The 24,456-nt window shown below is 45.3% G+C and overlaps 1 protein-coding gene across 4 annotated transcripts in view; it reads right to left on the bottom strand.

Moving 5' to 3' along the window:
- The window catches only part of MGAT4B (alpha-1,3-mannosyl-glycoprotein 4-beta-N-acetylglucosaminyltransferase B), a 91,657-nt gene that overhangs the window by 14,994 nt on the left and 52,207 nt on the right, over positions 1 to 24,456 (bottom strand). For all 4 annotated transcript variants that reach the window (XM_044454493.1, XM_044454490.1, XM_044454491.1 and 1 more), the window contains exons 2-8: positions 17,492 to 17,671; positions 15,948 to 16,088; positions 14,226 to 14,359; positions 7,942 to 7,988; positions 3,404 to 3,517; positions 2,622 to 2,697; positions 1,737 to 1,851 (exon numbers count right to left, since the gene is read on the bottom strand). In XM_044454493.1, the coding sequence (XP_044310428.1) occupies positions 1,737 to 1,851; positions 2,622 to 2,697; positions 3,404 to 3,517; positions 7,942 to 7,988; positions 14,226 to 14,359; positions 15,948 to 16,088; positions 17,492 to 17,671 (807 nt within the window). The remainder of the gene's footprint in view (positions 1 to 1,736; positions 1,852 to 2,621; positions 2,698 to 3,403; positions 3,518 to 7,941; positions 7,989 to 14,225; positions 14,360 to 15,947; positions 16,089 to 17,491; positions 17,672 to 24,456) is intronic.

Genomic DNA, 24,456 nt, shown 5'->3' on the forward strand with positions numbered 1-24,456 from the left:
CTCCGTGGCACGTTTGGGCAACTGAGGGCTCTCTCGGCCTAACCTTCCAACTGCTGAATGCAGCAATGAGAGATACTTGGAGCTGTAGGTCTGGAGGTCCACCAGCTGCCCACCACTGCTCTGAGGAAAAGAGACTTTTAATGCAGCTACCTTGCTGCGGTCACATGAATCAGCATCCTACACCGGTAGAATTAGCTACACCCGCCTGTGCCACTTACATCTGCTGTACCTGCATCCCCTTCTCCAGGCAATGATCTGATGCTAGAAGTATATTTTGCTATACACCCCAAATCCCTCGCAGGAGATCAGGCTCTCTAATAAAGGTAGAATCCCTTAGGAATAAGGACTTTATGGACTTTATGCTTTTGCTCTGACTCAGCCAGATGGTGTTTTGCACTAACTGAAAGAAAGATATAACGTTAAAGTGTGTAACAGATCTGTGTCATACCAGCAGAGAATAAAATACTTTATCTTCCTTACGAGCAAACCACACACTCATGCTGGGCAATTTAGAATCTGTAATGAAGGCTCTGCTCAGGATACCACCCTTTGTGGATGCACAACCGCCATGCGCTCCGAGCAGAGCCTTTTTACGTGCTGCCCCCGCATGTGAAAGCGTTCCTCGTCCTGACCCCACCCCATGGCGCATTGGTCTTAGCACGTCTCCCCTTGTTATTGTTTTACTGCATTGTAATTGTAGCTCTGCTAGTGCAAACAATAGTCTTGAGCTCTCTTTTTCACAAATGGGCAGAACAAGAGGATGCAGGTAAAACGTCTTGGAGAATCAGATCTTTGGTTCAGTGAAGGCGAAGTCTCAAATCTTATTTGGTCTGCTTTTTATTCTCACTGATCTTTTCTTCATCTTCTTCATCATCATCATCCCCACCACCACCACCATCTTTATACCCTCTTTTTTCCTTTTGCAAGGAACCCAAGGAGGCTCACAATGTTTTCCTCCTCTCCATTTTATCTCATTTTAAATGTATTAGTTCCTCCTGGTGTTAATAATGCTTTCGTTCTTATGCTGTAAACCACATTGTCATTCTATATTGAAATGTGGGGTGGAAATATTGCAAGGTAATACATGTTAGGGGAACATCCTAATCAAGCTTGGGGAAGATTTGGCAGGGCCTTGGTGGCCAGTTAAACCTGAATTATTAATTGGCACTTGGTTTCTCTCTCCTTTAGTCTACTCTTTAAATGGATGGCATCTGAGAAGCAGCTATGCCTGTCAGCTGCCTTCAAATCCACTTTCTTCTTCTTCAGCAGTAGGCAAGGCTGCTAGAGAGAGACATGGTTTGCACAGGGATGTGCCGTGTTCCCTGGTACACTGGGGGCTAGCGAAGAGGGTTCCCACCTTGGTTCATCTGTAAACACAGAATGATTACAGCAGCTTAACTGTTTCTTCCCAGCTTCCCAGACAAGTATGAGCAAGAACTGCCTGGTTCTCCCAACTTGCAATAGGATGCTTGGCCTGTTTAACATTAATAAAACATTTGTGCCACATCAAAAAGCAAGAGGAAATCAGAGAATGCTGGCACCGCTGCGTGTTCTGAGTGCTCTGAATTGTGCATTGAGAGGATGAGAATGTATCTGACTCAACTTGCGCCAGTGTTGGTGCTGCTTTCTTGCTCCGGCAAACAGAGTAACAGTCCTCCAAAGAATCAGTGTGCTTCAGCATTAGCTCTACGTGAAATGCTTCTGAAGGGGTGAGGTAATATTGGAAGGAGTCTTACCAATAAACCCAAGCTGTGAAAACTCCAAGATCATCCATTCCTCAGATGGTTGTTGCAGAGCAAAGTTCTTCATTGTGCTGAGATAGTTTGGTTTGGCTACAATGTCATCTTCCAGCTACATGATAGAAGAAGGTATCAGTGTTCATGACAAAAAGATACAATATTGGGAAACGAGATCCTCTATCCTAGAATGCATCCAAGTGAAGATGGCTGAGAAACATCTGGCCAAAGGGAGGATCATCTAAAACAAGATAAAATCCACCATTTCCAGCAGCTTCCTATTTACATTAAGCAAAATGATGAATAAGACTCAGTTATGGTAAGTCAGCTGCAGAACATACCAATATGATGTAAGAAAAGATCTATTCACATAACCAAACAGGACAATTGTTTTCTAGTCGTTTTAAATAAACCACCATTAGAAAAAGGCCCTTTTATAAACAAGCCACGGTAAACAATTTAGTACCCGCAGGATCGTGCCAGCTCTAGGGTCCAGTCGAGACTGCAGAATGTCAAACCTGATACACTTGTTTTCTAAACCAAACAGTTAATTCTGCCACCCCAGCTACCTTGCAACACTCTTGCAAAAGCTAAAATGATCATATTTCTCTCTAAATTCAAACACTTTTCATATGCCCAAGTGAAGTTGGAATGCCAAAGTAAATTCCAGGTTGTGCTTGAGAGAGACTGAGCCAAAATGATCAGGCTGGCTTCAATGAGGCCCACAATAGCTGAAAATAATGGAACTGATCCCCCCCCCCACACACAAGACCCTCCCAGTCTCCCCAAACATTTTGCTTCTATTCATTGTTCCAGAGATGACACACCATAACATTTCTTGCTTGGAGTAACTGGACTTTCTTGCTTGGCCAGTGGGACATTTACCTGAACATAGTAGATGCCTTTGGATTGGGCATACATCATTAAAAAGCAGTAGTCTAGGTTCTGTTTAGTTCTCCATCTGCAAACAAGACAGAAAGATGTTACACTGCTGGCGTTAACACAAATTAAACAGAACATTTGGGATCCATAAAACTGTAATTCTTAGATGACGAAGAACCTTGGGTCTATTGTGTATGCCCAGCCATCATACTAGCCTCAATTCTAGCTGGTTTTTAGGGCTAAACTAGATGAAACATTATTAATGCAAAGAGAAATTGTGTGATTACAGAAGGCAGTAAAAGAGCAGTCACAGGAGGATCCGGATCAGATCAGAACCAAAGCTCTGTGCAGCAGAGCCTGGATTTGATCCTTTGCCCCACAACAGTCCCACTCCAGGGGTGCCTCTGGCTCCCCTTGCATGTCCCCTTCCTTTTGGCCTGGGATTAAAACTCTAATGGTCCTGATTTCAGTTTCCTCCCCTTCCCCTGCCTTGTAGCTACTATTTATTTTACAAGCTAATCATCATGTTAAAGTTAATTCTATGAATAAACTCATAAACAGTTTGCTTCCAAGGCACGTGTTCCACTACAGTCACGGAAAAAAGAGTTATATACGATTTGGCCACAAGGAACAGACAACGGGAACACGCCCAACAGAAGCCCAAGCCACACGTCACCTGCAAGGAGCACTTGCTCCCTATAAATGCCGTTTCTTCTAAGCAAACTTGAAGGCCTCTTATTTAATAGCACAGAATGCCCATTTAAATCAGGCTGCCTGTTTATTACCTGACTCTTTCCTTGGGGTCACCAAACGATTCTCGGAGGCGGGAGAAGTCTGGATAGAAGTGTGGGGAAGGGGAAATAACTTCTAGAAGACCAGAATGAATTTCACTGGGAAACCTGAATAAGGAGAAAGGCAGAAGGAAGTAGCTGTCACTTTCTGCACAGATGAAGCTGCAATTCAGGGCCAGTGATTAATGGTTCAAAACGCATGGCATGCCACAGAGACGAACAGCATTAGAAGCTCTGGACAAATTCTCTGCAGGAGGTGCTGCACTTTTCGGTCCTGTTTTAAACAGAGCCGTATCAGCAGGGTACTCATGATTCTGAAAATCCTCCCCTATTCCATTTGTCAAATGTATCACAGCAGCTGGAAGATGGAGCTTGATTTTTCAGTTTTATGTTTCTCTTTCTTACTTGCTTTTGAAAACTGCTAAAATGTTTTCTTAAAACAAATATTAACTTTTCAATATCATATACCAAATGCCCTGATCTCTGCAAGACAGCAAAATCTCTGAGTGTGTCCTTCCAGTTTATTCTTCCCATTATAACCAAACAGCTCAACCCCCAAACAGTTTGCTAAATGAACAGATGCAAGGGGGAAATGTGTGCACAGGTGGGGTGGGAAGATCTCAATGGAGTTCCCATACCAAGGACAATAAAAAACTGTGTCGCTTCCTGGAAGCAACTCGGACATAATACTCTCAGCCATCTAGGCCAGGATGGTCCTTTCCTATCCCAAAGGGCAAGGAAGGTCTGGAGATATGCACTGAACTTTAGCTCCACAAATACAAAGTCTTTGGGGTGATTCAACAGGTTGATTCTATCGTAATATTTACAGTTGAGAATTGAGAAGACATTTCTGCTCTTTCTCAGATCTGACTGGCAATCCAGTAACCTTCGGATGCTTTAGACTACAGGTATATTGGCCCTACACAGCTTGACCAATAATCAAGGAATACAGCAGTGACGGTCCAAAACCACTGCAGCGCTCCAGTTCACCTATCCCTGTGATAGAAATACTGCTGTGTTTCCTCCCCATTTCTGTGTGTGAATATAAAAGAACATTTTCTTGCAAGCATTTTCTTTGTGGGCATGTAACTGTTTTGCTTGCTTCTACTGTTCCATGATATGCCTGTTCTTTTTCTATTACACACAAGTTTCCAGATCTGGGACCCATCTTTAGCCTGAACATGCATCTGGGACCCACTCCTTTCTTTTTTACAATATAGTTGCAGGAGGAAGAGCTGCTGGAGTGATGCACCACATGGCAGGCCATGGCCAAGGGTGGATCTGGAGCACACAGCTGCAAAACCATGGCCTGGGATGCACAGATTAATCTAGGAGCAGGAGGTGGGGATGGTATTGGTGAGTATGCTGATAAGGAGAAGACGGGAGTAGGTGACTTTCTGGTTCCTTTATTTCTGAGGTCAGGCTTCCAAAAACTTGTGGATACCTCATTAGTTACCAGACTGACCTGTAAAGAGGGTACACATTTTGTTCAGACTAGGAGAGGAGAGTGGTTCTACCATCTTCAGGTCTAATCCACACACACACAGGCACAAAGGAGCCGCCTGGGGAAAAGGCGAGGAGCAGCTCGTGTTCTGCTCAGGGAGGCCTTCCCCACCCCCGGAGAGCGGAGGCCTCGGCCGGCGTTATACTTTAGAAAGACTTCTATGCTTCAGGTGGGGCTGAGGAAAAGCTTCCTGAGGTACATCCTTCTCTCAGAGGTATAATTGAAAAGGTGCCATGAGTCACCTCAGGGCTTGGAAGGGATGAGCAGGCAAAACCAGATATTTTCCCTTTCAGTCATGTCATTGAGGGTTCCTTGCATTTCAACTTGCCAGCGGGTAAACCAGAGGAATGATTTCATCCTATTAATCAATGGTTGCTTTTTAGATACAAGAGGAACCATGTGGAATTAGACCAGACGCTATCTAGTCCAGCCTCCTCTTCCCACAGAGGCCAACCAGCTGCCTGTGGGAAACCCACCAGCAGGGCATGAGTGTAACAATGCCTCCTGCCCACCTTCCCATGCAACTGGCACGCAGAGGCATATTGCCTGTGTCCTTGGAGACGGCAAACAGCCACCAGACTATGACCTCAGCTAGCTTTGCCCTCCATGAATCTAATCTAATCCCCTTTTAAAGTCATCCACGTTGGTGTCCATTGGTACATCTTGCGGTCGTAAATTCTGGTTTCACTAAGCACTGTGCAGAGTGAATTTCTTTGTCCTGAATTTCCCAGCATTGTAACGAAATAGCCAACTCTCTAACTGAAGAGTAATGCTCTGGGGCCTTGAGTGTATCTGAGGGGCCACAAGATGCTGGGAATTCCTCAGCAGTCCCAGGGCACGGACAAAAGCTAAAACCTGGGGTGGGGGGGGGGTATGAGGATTGGCCCCATACCTTGTACCTCTCTGCCGTGGCAGCAAGCGCCACTGCAGGTCCTCTCCCGAGACTGATGGCGTGGTTTTGGAAGAGGAGAGAGGAAAGGGGGCATGCCAGCGGGTGGGGAGGGGAGAGGCTATGGATCTAGTGGAAAAGAAGCCCCATCCCCGCCCCCAGCCAGGTGGGTGAGCCAGGTGGGCTCAGACACCAATCTGCACAAAATGCAAGAGAGAAGGATGGAAAGAGCATGAAGCCTCTATTGCTTCTCCCACGCTTCTCGCTGCCAAGGCTCAGGCTAGGAAAGGGCTCCAACGTTGGGACGCCTTTTCCTGTTAGGCAGAGCTGCCGGGACCTCTCTGAATCCAACATTCTGCTAAGGGCTGGGTAAAGGGGCATTATCAGGAAGCCTCATTTTATGTAAGTGCTCCAGTCACTGACCAATGAGTGTTCAGATTCCCCAGACCTGTCTCCTCTTTTCCTGAGCAACTATTGTGCATTTTGACAGCATTTTGAGTTCTGCCATTTGCTCTGGGAGGTGCCTGACCCTCTTGATCAGTCAGCAGGCAGTGGGACTGGGAGCAGAAAGTAACCCCTCTGCCTGTGTGGAGCCCCATTAAAATCAAAAACAAGAAACGTATTTCCTGTTGACAAGCTTGTGGCGTGCTCCTTTAAACTAATCTTCTTTCCGCAATATTTGAACTGTGGCTTCTTATTGCCAATGTTGTTCTCTTGATATGGGAGCAATTGCTTTTTCCTCTAAGCCATCTAAGCTAAAGACCGTATTTGTCTCCCTTGTATTTCCCCCTCCCCACATATTCTGCCTATTCAATTTAAGGCTGATAAAGCAAGCAATTTAACTGGGGAAGGGGGACAAATCACTAGGCTGATTAAAGCAAGTCTGAGGCACTTGTCAGAGGGCCACTTTCTTACACAATGTCCATCAGTCTTGTCAGGGGTCCGTTATGCAATTAGGCCGCTCGGCAAGAGCCAAAAGGAGGCAGAGAGCTCTGCCAGGCTACACATGGCAAAAAAACCATGCAATGAGCTGTTTTGCACCACTAAAAACACAACAGCTCCCCCCTCAGCTATTACAGGGAACCTCTCCCAGCCCCTGAACACTGCAGCACGTCTGGCTTGAGCTAGTAGGTCACACCATCTTCCCTGCACTCCCAGGCTCAGTCTTAGCTACTGCTATTAATAGGCAACGGGAAGAATGCCGAAGCGGTAATGAAGTCTGGGACTCTTCTATTACCTTTAGCTTCTCAATGTTCTGTCCTTGGAGCTCTGATGCTGTTAATTCCTGCCCACTGTCTCTTACAAGCTTGCCAATAATTAAAAACAACCCACCAGCACCTCCTGTCCAAATCCTTAAGCAAAAAATGCCCAGAGCAACTGATTGATGAGCCAATCCTGACACTGTAAAAGAAGCACCACCACAGAATAGTTCAAGACAGAAATTAACTGTGAAGTCAACATGGAGCTCTGGAGAAATCAGAGATGCAGACCTGGCAGGAGAGGGGTGTGTGTGTGTGTGTGGGGGGGGGACCTAACAAAGGGCATCTGGGAGGGGTTGCAGATGCCAACCAAAATGGAAGTGAACTCCAAAGACTCTCTTGGGCTTTATTTTGGACCTCAAAGTCTCTATTGGGTTTTAATTTGGTCCAAGGTCAGTGGCGCCGATTGCCATTCCCCTCCCATGCAGTAAAAAGGCTTGAGAATGCAGATACCAAGCAGAAAGTAGCTGGGTCTCATCTCATCTCATCTAAGACTGCTGTACCTGCCTTATAGCCCTCGAACAACAAAGAAACAGACCACAACCCACACAGCGCATACGGTTGGTCGAAAAAACCAGACTCCCACCAACCAAAGAATTGGGTAGCAGGGTCAGGAAGGGAGAAATGAACAGGTGCCATGATTGGTCCCATGGGCAAAAAGAGATGGGCAGTCTGATTTTTCAGCAGGCAAGAAGAAATTAAATTTACCTGGCATGCAAGCTTGATGTATATGCTTTAGCAAACACCTGATATTTTGCAGAAAGCACATGTAGTGGTAACACATTTTTCATTATTTTTATTAGATAGAGGAAAAAACAAACAGGCATTTTCCCTACAGAGAAATGGCAATATTCATATATGATGGTAGAACACTGCTTACAGGCTTTTGATATTTTCTGCCACTCCTGTTGTATACTGTGCATCTGTCTGTAAAGAAAAATCACACAATATAAGCCACTGAACACAGACAGGTTAAAGCCAGTGATATGCTTACTCTGTATCGCAAAATCATCCCTGCTATAGCAACAATGGATGCACTTCATTTTAAAACATCCTATTTAAGACGACTCCCAACTGAAGCACCCTGCTTAGACCAACACGCTCTCCACAGCCTCGACATGAGAGCCGGCATGTGTGGTGCTGAGCTGAGCCGCGAGATCCGGGTTCTAGTCTCAATTCAGCTGCGCAGCTCTCCGGGTGGCTTGGCGCCAGTCACAGACGCTCAGCCCAGCACACCTCGCAGGGCTGTTGTTGCAAGGATAAAATGGAGTCTGGTCTGCTACCTTGGGTTGCTCACGGAAAAGCGGAGGGATATACATGCAATGTGACAATATGTAATAATAGAAATGGCCAATCTGAACACTTTGGCTCCCGTGTAGCTGCCGCTTTGTATTTCTAATTGCTCACCTGTTTAGTCACCTAAGGTGAGATGAATTGCTTCCAGGGGACCAGACATGAACATTTTCCAAAAAAACCCTAGCTCTTTTTGTTTTCTTTAATCCACAACTGGAAATATGACTGGGCAGACAAATTGCTGAAAAGGGATATGCACTAGTGGCATTTATTTCTTTAACCACAGAACAGGGCAGTTCACAAAGCACAGTAAAATAAACCAATAAAAGATACATTGTATTAAAAACACACTAAAACATCATTAAACGTTTACAATACAAAATTTAAAACCACACTGTATACCATTTAAGCCAACTCTGTCCAATCCAGGCCCAATTCAAAATGTTGTCTTTGACATATGAAGCCCTAAGCGGCTTGGGACTGGGGTACCTGAGGGAGAGCCTTTCTCCAGATATGCCTGCCTGCCCACTTAGATCTTCCATTGAAGCTCTCTTCCGAATACCCCCCATCACTAAAGTTAAGGAGGAAAGGGGTGGTGGGGGGCATTCTCTGTAGTGGCCCCCAGACTTTGGAACTCGCTCTCCAGGAACATATGGCTGATATCAACCTTGCTTTCTCTGAGCTAGCAGGTAAAAACATTTTTTGTTCCGGCAGGCATTTGGTTAATCTAAATTATATTTTGTTGATGGTTATCTATTTTTTATTGTTTTAAGTTTATTTGGTTATAGTGGACATGTCTTGTATATGTTTTTTGTGTAATTTTTATTATGCTGAGATAATTTTTAATGTTTTATTAATTTATTGCTTTTATCTAATCTATCAATTGTATTTGATGTGCTTGTTCCGCATCTCTAAGCCACCCAGAGAACCCTAGGATTAAGGGCAGCATAGAGGTAAAAGGAAATGAATAAATACATATTTTAAACAGGTTAAATACATACATACATATATGAAATAACTTGTAGATGGAAAAAAGGAAAAAAATATACCTCCAGCATATATTTAGAAGACTGTAATAATCCTATATAAAGGGCAATCATTTAAGGATCACAAGGAGTCCCTCACTCTTGCGCTCTGCTCAGGCATTCTTCCAACCAGTGCTTTTTTTGTCACAGAACACACCGGAACAGAGTTCTGGCACCTTTTTTCGACAGATTTTCCAAGTTTTAAAAATAACTTTTGAAAATTTGATGTTTGGTCCACGTGGATTTGAATCGTCCTGTCAAGTGTAGCAGGTCGGCGGCAAAATCATTAAAACGGTGCATAAGGGCTGCTCGTGTGTCGAGTCCGATGCATGCGTACTTCATCTACGCTGGTTGTGATGGCGCTGCTCGGCCTGTGATTAGTCACGTGGTTGCGCGCTGAGTGCTTACTGCAGGCGGCAATCGTTACGTTTCGTTACACAACTGACGTGTGTGGGTGTGTGTACAGTGATTGACTACATGTGAAAGGTAAACGATTTCATGAATTCCGGCACCATTTTTCTTACAAAAAAAGCACTGCTTCCGACCATGTATAATCGGTACATGAGGAGAGGGGCACTCCAGCCTGGCCCCTCCACCTCTGCTTCCAGTGCCCCTGCTTGTGAGCAGGACAGCCTCCTGCAGCTCCCCAGGTCAAGACACCCACGTGCTTCGCCCCATGTGGAGATCCAGTCCAGGAGATTCCGCCGTTCAGACAGTCGCCCTCTATAAGCAGAGGGCGGCAAACATGACAACGGGAGGGGGCAGAGCCGCAGCTCTCCTCTCCTCATGCAGGACTATACCACTGTAAGAAGCAGGCCCGAAGCAGGCCTATAATGATTCCAGAATATGTTGTCTCGACGACACAGTTAATGGAAGCGGCATCACAAAGCCCCATTTCAATATTCTCAACAGACCCTGGGAACAACATGAGGCATTTTTTTTTCTTATCCTTTCTTACCAGGATAAGCTCTGGTAAAAAAGCAACGTAAGGTACAGAAGGTCAGGATAAAAGACAGCAAGCTAAGGAGAGGGTGACTTGCAGGGGGACTCACACGGAGCCCTGTAGATAAGATGTAAAAATACCCTGACACCAGTTGATACACTAGGGCCAAACAGAAAGGCAGGGTCATGAAGGAAGGCAGCTGTATGTTTCTGCATGCTGTCCGTGATAATAAGAGCTGCAAGGCTGGCACCAGACAGCGAAAGACACATGTGCCGGCCAGAGCTGCCATCCTGCTTCAACAGGTAAGTCACTTCCGCACCTGGGAGAGCTCTACCCATTCCGTCCTGGTTGTGTCTCAGTCCCCAGGGAGTGACAGACCTTCGGCTCCCCTCAAACACAGTCTTTTCAGCTTGTTAGTGCTCATACATCTTTCAAAGGAAGGGATCAAGCAACTGTGAAATGCACTGCGATGGCCCTGGATTTGAGTGGCTGCCTAAGATCAGAAAGAACTATTTAAACAGAAGCTATTAATGAAAGGAAATAATGGCACTTTCTCACATGATTATGAATGTTCACTTCAATCTCAGTTGTTATCTTACCACTCTATGGTTTTTCTGACAGTCCCACATCCTTATGTATTTATTATAGTTATGTCCTTTTTTTTCCTGCAAGGAACCCATGCTGGATTCCATGATCCTCCTCCTCCTCCTCCTCTCAGTCTTACCCCCACGACAGCAACTCTGTGAGGTAGGTTAGATTAAGAGTTTGTGACAGGCCCAAAGTTGCCCAGCGAGCTTCAGGACTGAGCGGGGACCAGAACCCAGATCTCCTGGGTCCCAGTCCAACACAATTACCACCGCGCCACGCAGGCTCTCTGTTCCTGGCTTCCTTGGCCCTTCTGATGCTCTGCATGGCCTGTCTTACCCAGTCACTGAAAGATGCATCTTACGGCTGTCCAGCACATGCTCTGATCCCCATGGTGACACTCCATCTTTTAGATAATGCAGAAGCCACTTGCTATGAGGAAAACACCAGTGTGGTTAAATTTCCAGCCCCCGTCACGTGCTGCATGTATGAAAGAGTCTTCATGCAATTACTAAGGAGTGGGGGCTGGTCCTGACCCCACCCCAAAGCTGCACAGCCTCCCTCATTTCTACCCAGAACACCTACTTTAAGCCTGGAAACTTCAAGAGGAAAACTACTCATGTGTGTGGGTTCCCCTGTGCAGACACCCACACTGATGTGGAGATGCCAGGACCTTGTGACCTCATGGGCAGCCCACTGAGTGATTCATATGCACTAGGAAAAGGGAGTAGGATGGAAATTCACAACATCCCTGGAAGCTTTAAAGTGATATATGATGCTTCCTGAGGAACAGCTGGAGCTACCAAGAACTGGCTCACCATGCAGTGGGTAACTTGGAGGCAGGGCTTAGAGGAGGAACAATAAGGATTAAATTGCACTTATGGATGTGTCACATGCAGTAACAAGCACTGACCATGCCTAACATGCTGGGGATTGTGGAGGAAGTATCTAAATAGTGTATCTGAGGTAACTTCAAACTTCAGCATCGAAGATTATACAAGCCTAGCCTAGTCGCTTCTGTTTCCATGTAGCCAGCAATTCATTTTGAAAACAGATTTTTTACTGTTCTCTTACTTTACTATTCATGTATTTTGTTTATTTAAAACATAAAAGCGTACCACCCTTCATCCAATAGATTCCAAGGCAATGAATAGCAAATACATAAGAAAACCATAACATTAATGATCAAATGAGGCAGCAGCAACTCTGTCTATCCCTCCCTCCCTCATAGGCTAAGACATTTCTCAAGTTAAATGCCTGAGTCCCTTGGACCACAAGGCGATCAAACCGGTCAGTCCTAGAGGAGATCAGCCCTGACTGCTCTTTAGAAGGCCAGATAGTGAAGATGGAACTCAAATACTCTGGCCACCTAATGAGAAGGAAGGACTCCCTGGAGAAGAGCCTAATGCTGGGAACAATAGATGGCAAAAGAAGAAGGGGACAGCAGAGGATGAGATGGCTAGATGGAGTCACTGAAGCAGTTGGTGTGAACTTAGGTGGACTCCGGGGGATGGTGGAGGACAGGAGGGCCTGGAGGAAGGTTGTCCATGGGGTCGTGATGGGTCAGACGCAAATTTGCAACTTGCATAGCATAGATCAAAAAAATGTGATGTAAATGGTTTTAAAAAGGTTGCTTCAAAAATGAAGCAGGTGAAAGAAAATTCAACTGCCTAAACTGTTCCTACAAAAAATGCATACATTTATCTGAAGCTGACTCTCTCTTTAATATTCCCACAAGATCCACAGATGTTGACTAAAAGCTAAAGACACACACATTAAAATGTCTTGTTTGTAGTCAAAGCATGCCCGTCAAACTCCTTCAGATTTCTTGATGTGTCACTTTTCCCAACAAACAATTCATCTCATGTCCAAAAAAAGCATGTGCCCAGCAGTAAGCAAAGGGCACTAGAAGTATCTTCTCTGAAACAGAAAGCCAATGCATGTGCGAGTTTCCCAATGCAAGAGACACTCGTGCTGCAAATAAATACCTCTTCTGACATGGAGATCAATTTATGTGTAAAAAGCCATCGACTTGTGAAGCAGGCCTGGATTTAGTTTTCAGGGTTCCAAGTAAGTTACCTTCATTTGCCATGTTGCTGGCACCCTTTTCCCGCTTGTTCCTAGTCAGAAGCAGCATAATGAAGATGTTCAGGCAGGTGGAGCGACAGGACTTTTTGTGCTATTGCCCAGCAGTAATTATGGCCAGGGGAGCCAGGGAGCGGCCAGTAAGCAACTCTCTGGGCGCATGTGCCTACACCAACTGGTACAGCCAAGTGAATTTCACCGGCCCTGTCTCTGAGTACACATACTAGGAGTCAAGATGATGTAATTAAGACATCCACTGTTGCCTCAGCCATGCAGCTGAATCACATCACCTACGGTGGATCCCGCTGGGGCCTCAGTGGCATTCAGTGTGCCATCTGGTGGTACCAGACGAGAGATGTGAAGCAGTCCTGCGTCCTCTTCTCTGTCTCTTGTTTTGTGAGAGATGCCATTAGCCCCTAACTCAGGCCACTGCCTTCTGGTGAATTACGAGGAAGGACATGCAAAAGGCAGAAATTTCATCTCAACAAAAAATGCCGGAGCCAGAAAGGAGACAGTAAGAGCTGCTGTTCCCTCAGCAGTAATGTGTTCTTGAAGGCTCTTTGGCTCAAAGGAGTTTGGAAAGGAAAGCATTGTTATTTAAGCATGGAGATAAATAATCTCAGAGGGAATGTTATGAGAAAATGCCTCCCCCTCACCACAAAAGGCATCCACACAGCATTAGTGTGTTGTGGTCATTCTATTGATGCAAGCTGTCAGTGTAGCAAATTGCACAGGCCTCAAATTTTGTTGTGATCCCTTGCAGGGACAGCTTAAAGTCCTGAGAGAACATCATAAAGGTAACTCCCTACCAGATCTCCTTGTACAAGGATTCGGTCAACAGCTGCCTAACATCTCTAAGAGCAAAGGTCAACAAACCGAGTGCAATTAAAATCGAAAAGACATTCACAAGGGCCAGCTTGGCAACAGCCGTGCAGCCTTCTGCTAGCATATTGACCCTCCACAGCTGAGTGCATCCAAGCATTGTTTCGCACTGGAAACAGCCCGCTGGGCCTCATTGGCAGGATGCGCCCGATGATCCTTGTCGGACAGCAGACTGAGGTTAGACTTATCTCCCTGTGCCAAAGCAGGGCCTGGCCCATGGCCATGCAGCGATACATCCTGCTGTTTCACAACTACACGCAGCCTCCTGGCTCTGCATCAAGTCTCTGTCAGACAGACAATAAAGGGACAGAGGGCTATCGAAGTTAAATTTGGGGGGGGGGGTAATTTTACCTCAGCAATCATGACAACAATGACAGAGTCTTCCTTCTCCTGCTGGTTGAGTTCCGAAATGAGAGAGTTTAAGGTATCTGTCAGGTAGGAATGCACTTCCCGCTTGACACTGGGAATCCCCATGACTATCGATACTGTAAAGGAACAAGCAAAGCATGACTAAAATTATTCATTTAGAGTATTTTGGTTGCCTCTCCACTCAATGAACGGTCAAGGGGATACATAATAAAAACAATACAAAGGAAGCATTTACAAACACATTTTTGAAGCTGGGGGTTAATAATAAAAAGAGGAGCATTAACTATTGAAAGCTTGTGGGACAATATCATTTGTTAGAGGACTCTGAAAAGGAAGGTAGCCCATCCTTCTTGCATAGGGAGTTCTTGCTAGCAGCCAAAGTTCCTCAGTGTCTCACACTTGCTATCTTAAAAGGAACCTGGTTTCCTTTGCTATGTGCCTTCAGCAGCGTCCTCCACCTGTCCTGCAGAATGAACCAGCATTCTCTGTGTGCTGCTTCCACGGTGGTCATGGAATAGGACTCTCTAAGACCACACTGGTCTCCCAGTGCTGAGTGGGGAAGCCTGCAGATGGCTTCTACTCATGTCTGTATGATGCCTAAACAGGGCATTGACTTAGTCAGCTCTTGGGGTGAGGGGACGCAAGCACACACGCAACTGCCCCCTCAGCACCTCTGGACAGCCAGGCACCGTCATTTTCTAGCTTGCAATCTAGATTGGCAAGACACTCTTGAACAGACTTGACGAGGGCAGCACAGGGACTGTGAAGGAAGGAATGGAAGGGAAGGGAAAACCCCACTGTGCAAACAGAAATCCACTTGCAAGAGAATTTTGGTGCATCAGATCCATGCTCAGCTTCTGCAGGTCTTCCTGCCCATCTGCCCCACACAGTGGGGAATAACAGGATGACCTCAGGCATGACCGCTCACACAGGCAAAGGAAGCAGAGCAAATGCTACTGTGCTGTGTCATGCCTAGGAGTTTCCTCCGGCCCTGCTGCTTCATGCACTGAAATTGAAGGAGAAGCACACGGAGCTCCAGTTCAAATCTGTCCTTGGCCTGAAATAGCCAGCTAGTTTCTCCTGCTGTTGAAGGCGCAAGCAGCATTTGTGTGTACACTTGGCTACCAAATAAAGCCTTGGCTGGTATCAGGGCCAGTCTACACATAATGGTTGCCAGGGGCAGGTTGCCTACAAATCACACCTTGGGGGCTGCTATCAAAGGGGCTCACACATGCAGTGTGCACAATTTTCTCCACACCAGTGTAGCAGTCCAAAAACAAAAATTTGTCTTGCCATGGAATAAGCTGTTGGCCCAACCATGTGAGAAAGCTATCATGACGTTCAGCCTTCCCCATCTTGGGACCCCAAGGTGCATTGGACTGCAACTCCCATAAACCCACAAACAACTGTGGTGGGGGATTATAGGAACTGCAGTCCAACATATCTGGGGGAGCATTAGGTTGGGGAAGGCAGACTTCACTCATAATTAGGGTCATCACAGGAAGTGACTGAAAGCAGCTTCTGCAAGACAACAACAGCATGTAAACTGAACTTGACTTGCTCATCCAAAATTGTTGGTGCAGCAGGCAACTTGAGTGACCTTGCCTGTTTGGACGCCTCACTCAGAACCAGAAAAAAAATCCAGGCCAGGTGGAAGGTGAAGGGAAGCGGCCTCATGAGCTGTGAGCAACGAACCCCCCTTACCTCCGGTGCGCCCCTGTCCCACATGTACAGCCGGCTGCAGGCTGTTCTCCTTTGACAGCAAATGTGGCAAATGATGAAAGATGGTGGGGAGATGCAACACATTCTTGTTCGTGATATTCCACAGTTTCAGTTTTGTTTCATCTGGGGAAAAAGGGGTGGGGAGGGGAGAGTACAATCACTTTGCAAGACTGTAAAGGGGAAGGAGAGGCTGTAAATCTGTAGAGCTATATCCACTTCATAGCACCATCTGGCCAGCTGAAATGCTCACTTAGCGTAGGTTAATCAGCCCAATCTTCTTCACTTGCACCCATGAATCTCATTAAGTTTAGGAGGAATTGCTTAAGGCTCAATACAGATAAGTATCCTGCTCCCACAGCATTGCCAGTCTTTTGAGATGAAGGAAATAGAAGTTATAGCAGATCTTTGCCAAAATGATTGACATTTGCACCCAGTACTTGCGCACTTTTAAAATCAAATCATAAGGACCCAATTCTGTCTAAGAGGAATGCTCTGAAGCTGCAGTGTTTGGGGAGACTGACTCTACACAGACTCACCGAAAGTGTTCATTGCCTCTCGGCATGCATGTGCCATGCAAAATGCAATTGCTCACAGGCCCAAGGTTAAAACAAGTGAGGTTCTTCTAGCAACCTGAAGACGAATATGTTTATTTTGGCATAAATGTTTGTAGATTATAGGCACTTGCCTAATACCAACACACATTCATTAGAGTGTAAAGTGCCTCAAGTCTTGCTTTTGCTGCAACAGGCTAACCGGGCTACCCTCCGGAAAATATGAAAAACAAGTGTATCCCAAATTTAATTTCAAAACGAGATTCTGTTTTCCACACTACTTGCTTGCAGTTATGAATCTTTTAAAGTCATGCACCCCTGCTCAGTGCTTTCCAGATGCAACAGCTCTGAGGTGGTTTTGCGGTCACCACGGGGGGCACTGAAGCGGCAGTGCTTGCACTCCGCATGGCCTCTTGGCCGGCTGGGCCTGTCCATGGGAAATGGCTGGCCAGGGCCATGGCCAAGAGAAGAAGCTGGCAGGAGGGTCCCCAGGAAGCTTAGCAGCATGAAGGGTGAGATGTGTGGCCTCTGAGGCAACGGAGGGCCTAAGAGCAGCAAGGGCCTGTGGCTGACACTCAGGATGGACGAACAGCTGCGGGCAATGCAGGGCGAGTAATTTGGCTGCAGAAGACTGAGCACACAGAGGCGGGGTTTCTACTGGGGCTTCACAAACAGAACCTTTTGCATCATCATGCCTTCACACTCATCTTGAGGGCATGATTCCTGAAGGGAGCCACTTCATGCCGCCCTGCTACACCACTCCTTGGAGTGATGTGATGCTTTCAGGGACCTTTACATGCACAGCACTGCACCCTGTGACCTGCTGCCTGCGATGAGCCTGACCTGGGAGGCACGGAAGGCCTCGCTATCTGATGCTCTGTGCGCACGTGCCTGGATTCAGCCCATCTGATGCTCTGTGCGAACGCGCCTGGATTCAGCCCATCGTGAGCTCATCCTCATCAAAGCCTGATTTACCAGATAAGCTGCTCCATGTCCGGTTTATGTCTCGCAGGGCCTGCTTCTCAGAGATGGCTTGCTTTATTTCATCTAGGACTAGGTTCAGCTCCTTGGACCGCTTGAGGCTCTCCTGTTCGGCAGCGTGCAAGCGGTCTCGTAGTGCTAGGAACTCTCGCTGATAGATATCCACAACATCACCTGGAGAAAAGAGAAAATGCTGTATCTATTTCTTTCAATTTCTGTAGTGCAGACAAAGCAATGCTATCTTTCTACATTTTTTCTGAGAGAGATAAGCATCCTCTTCCTACTGCTAATTTGGAAATAGGAGATGGGGTGGAGGGGGAGAAACCCTTCTGATTTTGCGAGACATATCAGCTCAGTACAATATGCTCTTCCTTCAAGCAAGTCTTTTAAATATTTAAACATTCACACCTGTATTCATGGTTAATGCCCTTGGGCAGGAGTTCAGATAATGCACATAATTTTAGAAGTACCCAGGAGCAAAGTCTCAGTTAAATGGTTTATATATAAACTAAATTCCTTTGAAAGTCACCTTAGGAAAGTCAGCTTGCTACAGTACATAGGTTTTCCCATTTTGTTCGAACTAAGAAAAGCAGAGAGAAGCAGTGATTGGGTGTATACTTGCTCATTTATCTGAAGAGGTACGATTATTGCAGATACACACTCTCCCACCCTATAAAGCACAAGCAGGCAACTTGTGGTTCTCGAGATGTTTTGGCCTACAATACCCATCAGCTCTAGCTGGCTTGGCCAATGCTGGGGGATTGTGGCCCTACCTGTTTAACAGTGGGCCCACTGAGAATATGCAAGTGAGAATATGGCAGGACTTTTCTCATCTTTGACCATTCCTATAAGTGGATAAATGCCACAGAGTATATTCAGGCAACGGTATCTAACCACACACTGGTTCATTTCCATGTGTGAGTGCATGTGTATACACACATACAGCACATCTGTAATATTCATGGATGAGCTGACATGCTGAACTAAGGTCACATTAGTGAATGCAGCCCAGAATTGTAAATCCTGGGCATTTTTAATACGATCTAAGAAGTATTTCAGAAAATAGTCAAGGGAAGTTATCTGACAGCCCTAATTTTTCAAGAGTTAAGAAAAGGAACGTACAGGGAGGAAAAAGGAAAGCCAACTTTCTTTATCATGAGGCAATTATTTCTAAAACAAGCCAGAGAAAACGCATCGTGCAAACATTGTTCTAACTTGTCCTTGCAGGCTTGATGACAACAGGAGATGTCATGCTGCAAAGCCAAAGATTTGTGGGTAGGGAAGGAATAGTATTACGAATAGGGAAAATGGACTTTCCTCAACTTAAGTTTAACTACTTCCCAAATATTATTACTATGGCAACCTGTGTTCATGAGAGCAGCCACTGGAAAGCACAAAAATAGCTTCTTCAATAAAAACAACAAATCCATCTCTCTCTACTTTATTTCCCACACCCAACACATTCTGTAGAAACCGGAAAACAGAATCCCAGCCATGAGCAACTTAAGGAGAAAGATCCAAGGGGCTAAATTAAAATACCACACCAAAAACTCTAATGAAAACACTGTTGGAAGACAAAGGGAATCAGGATGCTAATCGCTATCACCTTGTGAAAGGTCAGGGGAAGCTCAGGAATAAGACCTGCGAGGCGCCCCTCTCTCCTGCTGCCAGCTGCTTCACAGCTTGAACAAGTAAGGGAAGGGTGTGGGACCCCAGACTGCCCCCTGAGACAGGACAAGGCAGTTCTTTGGGAAACAAAATCAATGGATGGAGCGAGTGTTTAATTAGCAGGCTGTTAGCCATTTCCCCGAGTGTCCTGTACATAAATCATGCTTCTGCTTAGCTAGAAGTGGATTGCTGGCAAAGTCAAAGGCATATTATTTTAGAAAGACATATCCAGAAGGCAGTGATGGACAAGCAGCTGCTCCCATAACCATGACTTTATTTCCCACGGGCTTCTGTTCTAGGTCAGCTCCTTCTTCCCTGTCTTAAAATTCAGCCATGAGTGAAGACAGCATGATGGCCCTGCTCAGACACTCCTGGCACAGAAATCAGAGCTGGGGGTCCTTCGCAGCATTTAAAGCCTCTGGTCATTCCGCGTGCTGGACCTCAGGGAGGCATTTGACAGAAATTAAACTGCAGCAAAGACAATGGGGAGGAAGAGGGTGAGGTGAGAAATATTTTTAATAAATCAACCTCTGTCCATCGAGCACACCCATCCCAAACGATCACATAGCTGATGTTTTGCAGTATCCCAGTTTGCAATGACAGTGGCTCCTCACCACCACTTTTTCTGAAGATCATTGTCACAACACAGTGAAAGCTCCTCCAAAGCATCCAAGGGACAAAGTGGTCCAGATTTTTCATGGCTACGTATGTATGTCAAAAAAAAAAAAACACCCCCCACAACTTTTTAGCCCTGGCAAAAACCCTGTTTTAAAAGAAACCCTTATTTCCAACCGCTGTCAAAAGTAACAACTTTAAAAGTCACTGTTTGAAAAGAAACTCTTGCTGCTGTAACTGTCAAAAGTAACAGCTCCTGCAAATTGGCCGGGCTGCATCATTTCACTTTCCCAAGCACCTAAAGGCTCAGGAAGAGTGGAAAAACCAGAGCCCCCGGAGAACTGTCAAGCCTAGCCTTAAAGCCTAAAGGATCTTGCTGCCAACGGGTGAAGCAGCTGACACTCCTCTCACAAGCAAATATGTCCCCATGGCTTGGCTTTGTACTTGACAGCTGTCCAGTGGAAGCAAAGGCAGGTCCTTGAAGCCCGGTTTTGTCAATGTCTGCAGATGGTGCTCTGCTGTCACTTACCAAGACAACAACCAGGGAGGTCTTCTCATTTTGGGCAGCCGGAATTGTACAATGCACAAGAGAAAATACATACAATTGGATCTCACAAAAATCTTGACGGAAGAGTGGGGTAGGGTGAGGAGATGGGGGAGACTGTGATGCTGCGAACTGCTCTTTCCCCACCTCTCATGGGGTGAAGCCAGTAGGACCAGCGTCCTCATTCCCCTTCAATTAAAAGTGAGCTCAGTAGACATGCAGTTTCATCTGGAGGTATCTTGTGCGGAGAAAGCAAAGGAGACTATTGGGAAGCCTTGAAAAGGCTCTCAGGGTCACTGCTTTTTGGGGAGTCCACTGGAGCTACTCCTCCCCCAGAAAATTATCACAATTTTAGCACACACTGGAATATGTACCTTGCAGAAAATCACAACAATTATTTTTTAAAAGATACATTTAAAGAAATCTGGGATCTAATGGCAGTCACTTCTTAAGGGAGATGGTTTTGGGTAACTTCCAGGTGACACGCCACTGAGCCAAGCATTCCACTACCAGCAAAAATACTTAGGGTAGATTCCCCCTGGTCCCAATCCAAATTGAAAGTAGGTAAAGTAGGTAAAACTATCAGGCTCAGCTAAATATTATGCTACTTAATTAACCTAACTCAATTAACCTAGTATGTCATTTGGCCCTCAGGCAAACTCACAGAGAAGTTCCATTTTCCTTCCTTCTCTCATTTAAACATTTTCTCAGTTCATTGCTCTTATTACTATAGAGTTCACAGCTGTCTGTACACACATTAGGCATTAAAGCAGAGACTGAAGCCCACATTCAAGACTCGGACATAAGCAGGGGAAGGCACAAAGTCTTGCCACGCAAAGCAACAATTTAAGGAAAAGGAAAGAAGAAAAACGCAGCACAAGAACATGTGTGCAAAGAAAAATGACAGTTATCAGAGACAGTGGTCATTTCACAAAACTTCCAAGACAGAAGCTGTAGAAGATGGCTAACCATGAGAAAACCATGCGACTAACCATGTCTGCCCACAGGAGCCATTGTATGGTTGTGCCCAGGAGGTTTTCTCACATTTCTAAATGTACCAGCAGGACCACCTCTGTGTGCTGGAACTAGCAATGTTGCTAACCCTCCTTACCAAAGCATTTTCCCAACATTTTAAAAAATAAATGGTACTTCAGAAGAAAGTGTGTGGGGAGGAGTCAGGGGAATAAAAGAATGTTTAACGGAATGAATGTCAAATGAATATTTAAATGGGTATGTGATACTTTAGAAGTTTGCAGAGGTGGACAGCTTTGCTGAGGAGCAAACTGTGGCATGTATGTTTGTCGTTTTCAAAGTAAAGTCATGTAGAAGATCTGCTCAACCCAAAGGAGGAAAAGCAGGTGCTTCTAAGTATGTCTGCACACATGTTAAGAAAAGGTTCTTAAGGAGCCATCCCCTCGGGAGAAGAGGGGGATGCTGGCTAGGAGAAGGGCCTGGGAGACGAAGGTCACACCCCAGCTCTGGAATAGGCTCTCTGGAGAGTTGCATCTGTTGCCAGAGTTGCTAGCATTCTGGCATCAGGCAAGAAATTACCTTTTCTCCAGCTAATTTATGTAACAATTGATTTTAATGGTAATCTGGTTTTAAATTGACCCTATCTCTGGTTTTATTTGGTTTTAGATTAAATTGTCTTGTCCTAATCTAATATTTTTATTTTGATATATTATATTTGGATTATACACACACACACACATATAAGCATATGTTATTGGATTATGTTTTGAGTATGTTGAGCTGATGCTATTGATTTTAGAATGTGGTGTGGTTTTATGTATTGTGAGCTGCACAGAGCGCCCAGATACGGGCTGTTGAAGCAGCATACAAATCCAAATAATAAATAAATAAATAAAAGTGAGAATCCCTATGAAGAAGTCAAGCACACTGAAACTGAACTTGAGCTTTCAAACCTTTTATATAAAACCTGGGAAACAAATAGAAGGCAAGATGTTTATTCAGTGAACAAACAGAAGAGGAAGAAGGCAGCCTGCCACCATTGTCTTAGACAATGCCCCACTCTTTCCACCAGTGTGACAGGCAGTAGGCACAAAAAGAAAATTCCTTTCACTTAGCTAAATTCTTCCAAACTTAGCTGAATACAAGTTTACAATTCCAATTCTAGATCCTAAAATTATTATTTTTTTGTTTCCCAAATCTGCTGTAAGATTCTGTCTCCATTTTCATTCCTTTGGTTTATCCCTCATGGAGATAGCATGCAATTCCATATGTTTACTTAGCAAAAATAGGTACTGTGAGTTTCACATCTGAGAGCCTGTTTTTACTTTAAAATTACCACACTGGGACTGCTGCAACAATCACCCAATACAGCAGTAGTTGTTCCCTGATGAAAAGTGGACACTGCAAATACCAAAATATTCATACTGATCTGGTGAAAAACCATCAGATTTGCATATTCTCATATGGCTCAACAAATGACCAGAAGGGTTGAAATGGCCCCCACACAACCACTCTAAATGTATACCTGACGTTCAAAAGTGTTTGTTTCTTGACTTGAGATGTGAGGACATATAGGAAAAATCTTGGTGCTAAAGCAAGTTCACCTTTCCCTTGTTTTACAGCAAGGGTAGGCAACCTGCTTCGACTGTGGGGACATTTGGCAATCTGAAAAACTCCCCAGGGCACAGCAAAATGACTGTCACAGGAGGCTGCCCCAATGGCACAGTACCAGACAGAGGTGGGGTCTGAGACAATGTGCCAAACTACTCCTTAGCACTCACATTTTCAACCTCAACAAATAAATTTTTTGCAAGCAGGTGCCAGTAACAAAATGTGTTCATTTAAAAAAAGTGGAAGAGATAGGACATCTTTGCAGACCCTAAGAGGCATAGGTAGAGCATCTTGGCAGGCACCAAGAAGTGCACAGGTAGGACACCTTGGTGTCAACAAGCTGTCGCTACAGGACATTCTTAAAGAGCCTTGCAATGGGTCAGGAGGAATTTTTGCGCCTTATTTTGGGATCTGGGTGGGTGCCTCTGCCTTGATTACTCTCTCAACTAACACAAGAGTGAGTGAGAGCCGAGAGCGAGAGATCTCCATCCCAGGAGGGAAACCACTGGTAATTTTCATGATCGCATAGTTTGTGTGCAGACTGAATAGCCTTCCCCAGTGTGGTGTCCCCCAGATGTCGGACTACACAGCTCAGCAATCTCTGCTGGCTGGGGCATGCGGGAAGGTGCAGTCTAACCAACCTGGAGCACACCAGGTTGGGGAAGGCTGAATTTGAGCCAAGTTACAAGAACTGGCAGATTCTCTTCTTGAGGAAAAAGACAGACTTACGGGCACTTTAACAGGCCCAGAAAGACTCACAAATGGATCAGGCTTTTTTGCTAAGCCACTATATAATGGTGATGAGGGACAGAAAGCCCTACATTTAACCAGGGACTCTCCCACTGGATTGATTCCTCCCTGGATGCTGTACGTTTAGTAAACACATGCAAATATTTTTAGCTATTTTTCAATACAAGGCAATATAACCATTAACAAAAACCAGTTGTAAAGGAAAACGCAGGGTACAGAACAGTGTTATGGATACCACAGATATCAGAACAAGGAAGCTGATCTCTCTCTCTTTCTCTGATGCATGAGTGTGCCTGGATTCCATTAGTGTTAATATAATAATGTATATAACAGACTGAGATAAAGGTAGAGGACGGGTTGGGGCGGAAGCACGGCTCCTACTGAGTGTAATTTAAGTATCAGAAAATCAGCCACAGAGTGACTCAGAATAAGGTTGCTTTGGGACCAAAGTTAATGGCATGAAAGTCCGAGAAAATGTGTTACTGAGCAGAATAACAGAAATAGGCCTTCTGGCTCTCAGCCTGGTATTCTAAAAGCTGGTATACATTGTGACAGTTGCACAATGAACTAGTTTAAGAAACAGCGCTCTCTCTCTCTCTCTCTCACACACACACACACACACTCACACTCACTCACAGCCTAGGAAGTACACAGCTGCACATCAGGCTAAGTATTTTGCCAGCTAGTGAACAAACTGTCCTGTCTTGAAAACCTCCACTACTGCAAGTGTGCCAAGTTTCACAACCTGGCACATTTGCTACTCAGCTTTTTGTGCCTTGGATTTCAAAGCAAACACTGA

The sequence above is a fragment of the Varanus komodoensis genome, unplaced genomic scaffold (assembly GCF_004798865.1).
Source record: "Varanus komodoensis strain SLA01 unplaced genomic scaffold, ASM479886v1 scaffold7_3, whole genome shotgun sequence".
Taxonomy (NCBI): domain Eukaryota; kingdom Metazoa; phylum Chordata; class Lepidosauria; order Squamata; family Varanidae; genus Varanus; species Varanus komodoensis.